At 39.5% G+C, this 12741-nt stretch overlaps 1 protein-coding gene across 2 annotated transcripts in view; it reads left to right on the plus strand.

Moving 5' to 3' along the window:
• Positions 1 to 540: 540 nt before the first annotated feature.
• LOC140170457 (fibroblast growth factor receptor 2-like) overlaps positions 541 to 12741 on the plus strand; it is a 93825-nt gene continuing 81624 nt past the window's right edge. For both annotated transcript variants that reach the window (XM_072193822.1, XM_072193823.1), the window contains exon 1: positions 541 to 676. In XM_072193822.1, coding sequence (XP_072049923.1) covers positions 628 to 676 — 49 coding nt within the window. In that variant the 5' untranslated portion in view covers positions 541 to 627. The remainder of the gene's footprint in view (positions 677 to 12741) is intronic.

The raw sequence follows: 12741 nt of genomic DNA on the forward strand, positions 1-12741 counted from the left end.
TATCATATGGACCTATGACATTAACATGACTAACATGATCAATCTACTCAACCTATTTATGCATTCATAGAATGCCTTTTGTTTGGATTGGGTATGTAAAAACTCATCCTTCATATCTTGGGGGCAACTTAGATGATGTGAGTAATGTATCGAAGTTACTGAACTATGTATCTGGCAATTGGAGCATTGTGATCGCTATAGTATCAACTTAACCATGTTTTACACCGGGTTGCCAAACATTTGCAGCCCAAATTACGGAAATGACTTTTTTTGTCTTGTTAGAACAATCAAGATGAAATAAGAACACATAACTTATAAAAAGTCGGGAGGGACTCGTTTAAAAGTCGCCCAATTGGGCGCCAAATCGTGGGTATGATAACACTGACTTAACTTCAAAGTACTCGTTAGGGGCAGGAAGTACTAGTTAGACTACAATCTCTACCACAAATACACCATCAACACTATTAATTACACCTGTGTGTGACTTGAACTAAAAGGAAAAGTGGATGAGTAAGAGATTTTTCAGATCTATTTGGCAGTCAAGTAGTTAGTTTTAGACATTCAGTTTATTTTAACACAGAACAAAATGTTTGGAACTTAATACGGATATATCACCTACCTGCAGCCATGGAATTTTATATATTTTCTCTCATTTTATTTGGAATTTTCTATAAAGGTAAGATTATTTCAAGTTTTGTTTAAGTAGATTGGATAAATCCAATTGTAAGATAAGAAAAAAAATACTACAGTGGCTTCTCTGGTTTGACCTACCCAAGTATCGACTTTTAATACCGAAGTGTGATTGCAAAAGCTTGCGTATATTAAGTATTTCAAATTGAAGCGGATATATCTGTGCTTGTTTGTTTGTTTATTTGTTTGTTTGTTTACTTGCTTGGATCCTGACGGGACCAGACTCGGGCAAATCCCAACACAATCTTAAAACTAATTATTATGTATACATAATGAAAAGAGTGAGTATTTATACTGCATGGGCTGTGCAATAAATATGAGCCCTTAAGAGGGTAAAAAATTGGTGGAGGTCAAGAACATTTTGGCCAGATTCACGGGCCGCCTTTTAAATAAAACGCGCTAATAGATTTAGGAAAACAGTAGGGATACGGAAACGCTTAAATCTACCAATTTTCCTGCCCATACATTTAGTATACAAAGGGGGAGGGGGCAAAGTTTTTTGGCATGCCGAGGGACAAGCAATGTTTGACAGGCCGGGATGGGGGAAAGCATTTGTGCACGCCGTTTGAAAATCCACTGGCTGATAATTGCACACCCCCTTATGGCTCCTTAAATAATGGACATCTCACTCTTTTGGAGTGACATTTACCGGTACTCTTTTGGAATGAATTTTTGTAGTGTATAGGCCCATTTATGCACTCACTCTATTTCACTATAACATGCTGGCCTGTATTGAGAGAAACAGGAATAATTCTCAAATATGTGCTAAGTCTATTAAAATACATCATATTACGTAGTAGATATCTACTAGTAATATGGTGTTCTGTGAAACACATAATAAATGTATATTCATTCATTGGTGCACGGTATCAAGTTCTCAACACGCTTTCTTTGGATCAAATTTAATCTGGGACGGACTTAACATGCTTAATCATCTTCTAGCAAAATAACATGTCAAAAACTTGTTGTCAAATGTCAACCTTTATCAGAATATAATCTGTTCAAACACATTGTCATAACTGTAAGGGAAGTATACTGAAGATCTAATCAGGGATATGGATCTGGTACGATAGCCCAATGCTATAATTAAATATCTTACTTAAGGGCTGGGGTATGAACGTTTGGACAGTATTTATTTTGGGACATTAGATGATTAGAGCACATCAGACATATCGAATTGCATTCTGAATATGAAGAATGTCATTCTGATATCAAATAATTTTGATTTTTTGAAATTCGCAATTTAATACACATTTTATGGCAAATCATTAAAAATTGATATTTTTGATATTTAACAGTACTTGAAGTAAACTTTATAAATCTGATGATTTATACTTAAGTGTATGTAGGTGGGATGAAAAGCCGATGATCATATAGATATATCATTAGATTTATATAATTTACTTCGAGGACTGTATTATATTGTGATTTAAAAAAAATGAAAATTATTTGTTATCAGAAAGACATGCTTCGTATTCAAAATGCAATTCGATAGGTCTGAGGTGCTCTCATGTCCCACAAAAAATACTGTCGAAACGCAATAAACGCTCATTTTGGATCCCTTAATTTCCTTTATCCCATCATTATAGACGATCAAAACACTTTCAACTGCAATTGGTGGTCCCGGGTTCAACATCTCAAAAAAAAGTAACTAATCCCCCGGGAACTAACCCCCTTAAACAATGGTCATTATTCAAAAGGGACTATTGTATATATTACAAATCCGTAAAATGCGTTGGAAGCAGAATTTATTTCTGCGCATTTTGACACCTCATTTGATACGATAGCCCAAAAAACAATAAAACACCGGTCAATTTAATGTAGTGAGGTCCAGATTTGAAAGTTGCACGTACATACAAATTTGTACAATACAAAAACACTCAGATAACATTACACAGATTTCTTTGCATTACACTGAATGCAAAATCAACAGAATTTACTGCAACTTTCAAGTCTTGGGCTACATTGATTTAAATGTACGATGCGACGTCAATATTTAGCCAAATTTATTTTTAGACATGAGGTGTCAAAATGTGCAGAAATAAATTCTGCTTCCAGCGCATTTTACAGATTTGTAATATAATCACCCGTTTTTGAATAATGGTCATTATTTAAGGGGGGTTAGGTACTTTTTTTGAGATGTTTATAATTGCACTACGGTCACCCCCACCCCCACCCACCCCCTCTCCCCCCGATGATGGCCGCCAAAATATTTGAGATTTTTATGCCTTTGTTGTACTTTAACGTAGTATTGGTTCAGTGGTTCTTGAGCTATAGGCTAGCTTTCGATATTTGAGAGCTCTTGCTGAACTTCAGCGTATACATATCCAGTACGCAGAGCATAAAAAAATCCTTTAAAAAAGGAATGAAACGACCAATAGAAGCTTTGGTGTGATGTGCTGAAATGTAACCGTTTGGGTAGAATTGTCTTCTTTGAAACAAGCGGATTGGTTTTAAATAGAAGAAATAAAGCTCAATTTACAATTTCGGTTACTATTGTTAGGCAATGCTATATCATGGGGGTGTTCAGTGGATCTAGAGCAGTCATGAGGGGGCCAATTTGAGAAAAGTTATATAGTAATTTTATTAAGTTATTAAGCATTAAGTGTAGGCCTACGGCTGTCCAATAAGAAGAAGTGAGAACGGCTTTAAAATAAGAGTGGGGTCGACATGTGAACATTCATAATGATCGCGTCAGACATGCTAAATGAAACACTACACTATGAACCATATTCACTCTCACCCCAGCGGCATAGTTCATAACCCCCATTTAACAAGCAAAGCTCATATATTTAACCTCAAGTTGTGGAACATCAGTTTGTGTACCCAAAACTTATCAAGGTTCATGTTTGAGTGTACTAAGCATTGGGATTAAGGAACAGTGCCGTAGAGATGAGGTGCGTTCAATTAAATACTACCAGGAAATTAAATTACGACCTGTTAATTAATGTTAATCTATCAACTGTTATGTTTATAAAAGTAGGCAGATGAATGCAGACAACATGTGTGTATTAATTAGAAAGTCTTTCCTAAATTTTATTTCGGAATACGGCTTTATCATTACATTTCATGAGCACACTAATGTGATATTCAGTCCCAGTATTCAGTTCACAACGACATACTCGTGCGATACTCACTTTTCATGTTCATTCGCATGTCAAGTAGACTGCTTTTTATTCATACCATTCCATGTAGGCCTACTATAAAACCGTGATAACACATCCCTAATTACTGCTCCCGTTACTGCCAGAGAAAAGGCTTAAAAAAAAAATTATTGGATAGCTATTATAGCTGTTGGATCAGAACAGGATTGGTGGCCTTTCCATGTTCAGAGGGATTAGCATGATTAGAGGCATGATAAATTAAAATGGTCTACCAAAGTAGACTAGCGTAGGCCTACAAGGTGAGGCCAAAAAAAAAAGTGTTTGTTTGCCCAGACATGGGGATCTTTTCAGTCACCGCACTCCCTCTGTTTGTTAGCTTCCCAAGTGGACTACTGACTTTGCCTTGCGGTTAAGATTTTTAACACGGGACTCTATGGAGAGTTAGGCCAATTTCTGGCCTAACTAAAATTGGCCATGATGTAATGCATCTTTAAATGGATCTGCCTTGTGATTGGTCGCCCATATCTCGCTATGGTTTAAATCTTCCGGGCCCGCGCCATTACCATTAACTACACCGTACACAACTATCTGTGGTATTTGCGGCGCTTTTGTGTTGACGCGAAAGTTAATCTCTCATCAAACATCTAGCGCGTCTTGTACTATACCATGCTTAGTACTTGTGGTTAATGGACTGATAAACAAGTATGCTTGACAGTGTGTTTTTAGAGAGCAAAGTCCCGGGGTAAAGTTCTGCTTAAATTTCAAAGTCCATAGTCGGATTTTCGGGGTTCGCTATCAATAAACTGGTAGATTCCAAAATCAGAATTGTTCAGTATTAAAGTGAGCCATTATAATTATGCAAGATAATGTTGCATTCAATTACTTTTATTGTCACTAATCATCTGATATTTTTAACTCTTTATGACCATTTTACTATTGAATACTTTAATTTTAATAAACATCAGTATAATTTTGAGTTCAACGAAATGGGTTCATCATGACTAATAATAACATATTTTTATGGCACAGTCTAGTTTGGTACAAGCATTATACGCAAATTCTTTTTATAATCCACAGAATCCGCTCTTTTCAATTATATTTTCATTTACAGCGAATTCCTTCTGGATTTCGTACCAAAGTGCCACAAACATGAGTACAATTCTTTTTTAATAAGTTTGCAGGAACAAGTTGCACACATAAAATAAGTAATTAGGAAAGGTAGAGCAAACTGCCAAATCCTGCAGCTATAGACCACTTGACATGTGACGTCATTACCCGGCAGTATGCGCACGCATTATGGCACTTTCCATTGTTCTTTGCCCTGCATTGTGCGTGCGCATCGTAGTTTGCTCAGGGCGTGTGTATTTTAAATCTCCCACCACATTTCATAGAGGCCTTGCATGTGACGTATCATCCCGTAAATATGGCGGACTACTCAAATGCATTCAACAAAAGCATGATTGCAATCTACCGTGACAGTTCGTCTCGCTCATATAACCCTGCACTACGATCGAATAGGTTGATGACAACATTTGATTGAATGGACTGCACTCCGCCATAACTACGGTGAAGGACACCGGTTCAAATCCTTTGTTTGGAGCCAATCGATAAAAGAATGCAAGGCCTCTATATGGTACAAGAAAGCCATTGAACTGTGAAGCGGTTCGTTCGAGCAAATCGAAAGACCAATCCCTCGCCTTTGTTGATAAACATTGATGTCAAGTGGTCTATACGGAGCGTGTCCCATATCCCTGGTTTGATAACAAAGTACAACTGTGTTCAAGAGCCGACACCTTTTGAGCTAGTTAGTTTCTATCTGGTTTCTCATGAACAAGGAAGCGACACATTTCTTTGTTTTCAAATCATATGAAGCGACATTCATAGATCCGTTAATCCCATATCAGAGGATGATTTAAGCACTTCCCAGCAAGTCTTGCGGTTAGCACAGCTGTGTGAGTGAACATGACACCACTGCCCGCCCACTGCATACACACGTGCATGGTTAAATTTGAATTTGGACAGATATATTTACAATAAATACACCTTCAAAAAGTTGGTCGATTTCACATTTTATGTTATCTACAGAAGGTGTGAATTATCCTTCATGCATACATCACTTTAGATCTGAAATCGACCAAGTAATAATGACACACGGCAATTCTAAAACAACATCTTTTGCACAGAGTTCAATGCGACTCGAAAAGTAAAGTGGCAGTTTTACAGTGCATGATGGGGCTTCCTTAAATCATCCTCTGATCCCATATAGGCCTACGCTATTCCGCACACGTGTTTTAGCACGTTTAGACTAATTAGTTTGGCCACTAACCCATCATGACAATGAATGAGGTATGCACCGATGGCCGCCCCTTCCCCATTAACATGATTAAGATGTTTTGTTGACAAACTGTTGGTTGCAAGAGGGTGCAAGGATCAAGCAGGCGGACTTTAAACCTTAATCTATTAGATTGCGATGAGGGACAAATCTAAGTGTAGTCAAAAAGTCTTAAATCTAACCCAGTGGGAGCTAGTGGGCACAGGTTAGGATTTCGACGTCGAATCAACGTTGATACAACGTCGAAGTTTCAACCTAACCTGATTTCAACCTGATTTCAACCTGATTTCAACTAACCTCTAGGTTGAAATCAGGTTGAACTCCATCAAGTTGAACTCCATCAAGTTGAAATCCCAGTGCAAATACAACGTGATTTCAACCTGATTTCAACGTCGAAATTGATTTCGACGTCGAAATTTCAACGTGATTTCAACGTCAGGTGTGCCCACTGGGTAATAGATTAAAATTGAACTAATTTGAATTAGATTAACATTTTTTTAATCTTATAGATTGAAATTCAATTACAAATTAAAAAACAAAACAACATCCTTGCAGTGGAGTCGTTGTCGAGCTCTATTGGTTTTAGAACAGCATAATTTCCAGAGGAAAATAATGTTGCTTTGGCAACGCATAACACTTATAATTGTTTCTGAATATTTCATGCTTACGTGTTAATCCAATCTGCGAATCCAATCGTCAAAAATGGCGATATCGTATCCATTTTATATTGGGTGCATGGAAAAATGTAGGTCGGCTTTGGAGCATCATTGCACCAACGTATTCTAGAATACTAGAGTGGCAATGGTCCTTTAGGGTACAAACGTTGACAGACATCAATATTATCATAACCTGATTAGACTGAATGCACGCAGAATTTGTTTGAAAATAAACAGCTATAAATAATAGTAAATGACATACATGTTACTTTACAACAGTGTTGGAGGACTCGGGACTCGGACTCGGACTCGAGTCCGGACTCGAGTCCTTTTTTCAAGGACTCGGACTCGGACTTGGACTCGGGAGCTAATGATTCGGACTCGGACTCGGACTCGGACCCCAAGGACTCGGGGACTCGGCTCCGAATCCTCCTCGAGTCCGGTAAAATAGGGTCTTTTTAGGTCTTTCATTTTCGTTCATTGTAAACTTCCTTGCTTGATCAATGATCACATCACGTGATTAATTTAAGTTATTTTGCATGCAAATAAATTCAGTTTGTAAATAAAAGTACAACTAAAAGGCAAGATTGCTTTCAGTTATATCTTTATAAATGGATTTTAATCATAATCATTTGTTTTGACATGACTGCTTTGTTAGACACAAGTATAGAATGTAGGCCTACATGAATAATAATACCCTGGGATGGGGCACTCAAGTTAAATTTTGGTAGGGGTGTGTTGCGCCGAACTTTGTGGTCAAAATGATGAACTGAAATTTCAACATTTTTGTGGAGGTCTGTGAACTAAAATTGGGTGAAATTATAGGTATTGGAGCTAACAAATTCAAAATGTTTCCAGATTTGAGCTAAAGAGATACCATTTTCAGAGTGTTCGGCTCAATGAACTGATGGAGCATGATGCAAATGTGGGTCTTAAGGAACTGCCGGAGAGCCTGAACAAGGGACCCTTGACCGCCGCACATACCCGTACCACCTTCACATGTACGTGAGTGACCCCCCCATCCCTGGAATAATACTGCTTAGGCCTACAGCCAGATCCAACACCCCTTCGTTTGGCACCTGAAGTTTGGTATTGTCATAATGCATCTTTTGCCTCTTTAAAACACACGCCTAATAAGTTACTGTGAATCTGTGATTAATCTGTTTCCAAGGTATGCTACCTAAGGGGCTGAGCAAAAATTATGAGCATTGGGGGGAAGGTAAAATTGGGGGTAAGAATTTTTCGAAAGGGATGGGTGGAAGCCATTTTTGGCAAACCGAGAGGGGGGAACAAGCAATTGTAGGCATTATGGGGCACCTAAAGCGCTCTAAAAGGCGTATACAGTACGGAAACGACGGAAACGCTTACATAGGCCTATGCCATGGAAATATTTTCTTATTTCCATGCATATGCAAATTTCCCTGCTCTGCGCTCGCAACATAATCATAATATAAACCATTTAAGGTTTGTAAATTGGAATCCCAAAATATGGCATATGCAAAAGGGGGTGCAAAGATTTGTGGCAGGCCGGGAGGGGGGGGGGGGGCGATTTTTGGCAGGCCGAGAAGGGATAAGCATTTTTTGCAATTTCACCCCTCCCCGGGCTCCACATAATTATTGCACAGCCCAAAAACAATACTAGGCATGCTAGGTGGGACTAGCAAATTATGTATTTACAAGAAAATAATATAGACTAAAATTCTGGTTAAGTATAGGCCTACGTTGACAAAATATTGGTGAAAACCCCGGGGGTTGAATTTGATACATAAGGACTCGGACTCGGACTCGGACTCGAACATTGAGGACTCGGACTCGGACTCGGACATCAGATATTGGCAGGGACTCGGACTCGGACTTGGACTCGGACACCAAGGACTCGGACTCGGACTCGGACTCGGATTATCAGGACTCGACTACAACACTGCTTTACAAGTGCATGAACAGTCAGAAATTAATTGAAGAATTTTCTTAGACGAATACAAGAGGTTTTTTTTCTTCGTTGTTCGTTATTCCATTGAATGTATTATTTTTAAAGGGCAAAATCTAAAAACATTGCCTGAATTTTTGCCCTAAACATTTACTTTGTGTAAAAGTAAAAGTGGGGGCATGATTGAGGGATTCCCCACCCCCTGGAGGTGATGAGCATGCTACTATCAAACTGATAAACTATTTATAACCCACTCATGCTGATGACTAAAGCGGGGGTTTAGAAAACGCTCTTCATAATGGCGTAAGTATAATTTATTTTAACACCAATACATCAGCATATCCGGGATATCCCTACATTCAATCTAACCGTAGGAATCATTTTTATTCAACTTGAAAGGCTATCTTCTTGGACATTCCTTTGCTCGCCTTTTTCCTTCAGTTTCAAAGGAATTTTTATTTAGTTAAAATGGCACTGCACTCCGACATACACGATCATAAAGCCTAAAACATTGTTTGGTTCATAAAAAAGATTGTAGTAGAAGGTCGAGATTTTTTTCGAGGGGGTCAATCTTACCTGTTTGCAAATACTAAAAGATAATTATACTAGTTGGGTGATCTAGAGCAATTCCGTGACCGTGGAGAGCGAAGGTTCGTTTCTCAGTGGATTTGTCTTCTATGAAGGTTAATAAAAAATTTAGCAGGGGTGCCCTCGCGAAAGTGTGGGCGGAATCCGTGAGAGCCCGAAATCCAAAATGGCCGCCGTCGGCCATTTAAAAAATTATTTTTTTCAATGGTTTGGCCTACAATGCTGTTCAGTATATGTTTTCTGAGGTTTTTGGGGTCGAGGAATTCATATCTGATGTCGATTTTATGATATGACCAACTTTTGACCTTCAAATCCAAGATGGCCGCCGATTTACAGCTAAGAAAGGTTAAATGGTCACATTTGTCCTATAACCTTCATAATAGGATCTAATTAAAGTTCTCATCGTGCCAACTTGAGTGATTGTCTCTAAAAACTACCAGTGATAATGATTTGACCTATTTTTGACCTTCAAATCCAAGATGGCCGCCGATTTTCAGCTCAGAAAGGTCAAATTTTCACATTTGTCGTAGAGCCTTCATAATAGGCTTTAATTCAAGCTCTCAACATGCCGAGTTGAGTGATGGACACTAAAAACTACAAGTAACAATGATTTGACCTGTTTTTGACCTTCAAATCCAAGATGGCCGCCGATTTTCAGCTGAGAAAGGTAAAAATGTCAAATTCGTCGTATAGCCTTCATAATATACTCTAATTAGAGCTCTGAGTAGTTGTAGAGTCTTCATAATAGCCTCTAATGAATATCCCATTCTGGCACACACACACCCCTGCACATACAAACATGTATATATTCACATTATTTAAATGAGTTTAGTCTATATATTGGTTTCCGGTCTACGTGTGTTTTGCTCTGCACCCTATCAATAATGAATGAATGCAGCATCAAAGATATTTATTAACATTTAGAAAGAAACATATTCTATGAGACTTTTGCATAGATCACCTACAACACTGCTTGCTTGTTACCTACAGCAAAATCATCCCCTAACAATGTCTACTGAAATGTGGCAAGCCGTGTAGGGCCTAAGTCGTCTGATACTATCGTCCAAGGTAAACATGGTAATGGGAGAGTTTACAAACAAAAACGTAAAACTTGTCAGAACTTGACACATATGGTGATTTTTACAACAGCTCGTCAAAGTAATATGGGTCTAGAAGTCATTACATGCATCACATGTTACATTATATCTCAATATCATCTTCAGACAAGCTTGTAAAGGCTCAGTGTTCAAGTAAACCACCAAGTTCTGAAAGTGATGATGAGACAGGGATCATTGGCACCCAAGCGCCCGCATCTGTGCGTGGAACTCTCCACGAAAAAACTAAATGTGTATGATGCATGCAGGGTGTGGATCTGAAGCACCCGAATAGACCATGGGTAAGCTGTTCATAATCAACACACACACTCAACATGGCGCTCCTTAAAGAGCCACACAGTCCTCGTAAAAGATGGGGAGCTGAGGAATCGTTTCGCAGAGGTAAAGAATTTGTTCTTTCAACACGTGGATTCGATCATCTTCACTGAGTACAGGATCCATTCACTGCAGCCCCTCTTTATATACCAGACTACAAACGCATGACTATGCTATGCATAGTGACTATGGCTATGCAGTGGGTGTGTAAATCGTCCAATCTCAAGGACCTACTCAATGCTTATTAATGAGTATCAAGAGACAAGAGAAGAACAAGAGTGAGTGGGTCTATGATATTGGGGGAAGAGGTGATGACACTGAGGCTGCCATTTCATCACTTGGTATCAGTAATGAGCAGCTGTCACAGCGGCTGTCTCAGAAGATCAAAGACAGATCTACTGTCGCCTGGCCACTTCATATCGATCATCTTGAAGAAGACGAAGATCTCTGTGAGTTGTGAGTAAAGCTGTCGACTTGGCTAAAACAGCCTAAGAGAAAACTGCCGATCTCAACCATTCCATATTCAGTCGGGCCTCCATGATCACAGCACTGAATAGATCACCACCACTGTTATCAACCTGGGCATCAATGTCACTTGTATGACGAGGAGTAAAGATCTGGTGGAACTCTACGCAAGAGTCGTGTCTGCATCAACTATGCTGACTTCAAGATCACTGGACTCTAATGATCTTTGAAGCATCAGCAACCTGCCCGCAGGAGATTGCAGACAGCAAGCCAGCCACTGTTATCGTCTACACTGACGACATCAAGATCGATACTATGACAGGCAATGTAACAGGAGTAACAGAGGGAATAAGAGGGCCTCGTTAACGGATCTCGTGCTCGGTGAAGGATCGAATCCATCCACATATCTAAAGAACAAATTTCTTGGCTCTGAGAGACACACCTTCTGAAGATGCATTACACCATCTAACTCTAATTGTGTGTGATTGACGTGCTTCAAGCAACAGGCTTGTTGGTACATGATATCATTTGCAAAAGGATCCGACAGTGCCGACTCAAGAGGCTGTGTAAGACGATCCCTTAGCTCCCCATCTTCTATGAAGACTATGTGGCGCTTAAAGGAGAGCCATACTGAGTAGTGTGTGTTGATTCTGAAGCTTATACCCCGCGCTTTAGTCGGGTGCTCCGTGTCCACACCCTGAATGCGCCACATTTCGGTTTGTCGCGGAGTGCCCTGGAGCACTCTGTGTGTATTTATATCTTATACAACGAGGCATCACAACCTTATGGTTCTCAGAGCGGAGGATATTCAGTATATATAATTGTACGGAGTTAAAACAAACAAAAACCAAATACTAGTCAGGACTTAACAATTTTGGTTATGTTTAAAACACTACTTCATGGAAATGTGGGATTAGAAGTCATTGCATGCTTATCAGACATGTTATATCTCCAGACAAGCTTGAAAAGACCTGACAGTGCGCGCAAAATCAAAGAAAGTGATATTGCTCAGTGTCCAAGTCAACCACCAGGGGACAGAGGGACCATTGGCAACCAAGCACCTGCGTTCATCTGTGTGTGGGCCTCTCCACGACAAAACGAAATGTGTATGGCGCATTCAGGTCATGATGTGGACGCGAAGCAGACATGGTAGTACATGATATCAAGTTGCGAAAGCATCTGACATGCAGTGCTGACGTGGACTCAACAAGCTGTATGAGACGATCCTTCAGCTCCCCATCTTTTACGAGGACTGTGTGGCTCTTAAAAGAGCGCTATGCTGAGTGTGCGTTGAATATGAACAGCTTACTCCGTGGTCCACACCCTGCATGCGCCATACACATTTAGTTTTTTGTGGAGAGGTCCACGCACAGATGAACGCGGGCGTTTGGGCGCCAATTGCCCCTCTGTCTCATCATCACTTTCAGAACTTGGTGGTTTACTTGAACATTGAGCCTTTTCAAGCTTGTCTGAAGATGAGATTGAGATATAATGTAACATGTGATGCATGTATTAAATGACTTCTAGACCTATATTACCTTGAAGAAAT

This window comes from Amphiura filiformis, chromosome 14, assembly GCF_039555335.1.
Source record: "Amphiura filiformis chromosome 14, Afil_fr2py, whole genome shotgun sequence".
NCBI classification, from domain to species: Eukaryota; Metazoa; Echinodermata; class Ophiuroidea; order Amphilepidida; family Amphiuridae; genus Amphiura; species Amphiura filiformis.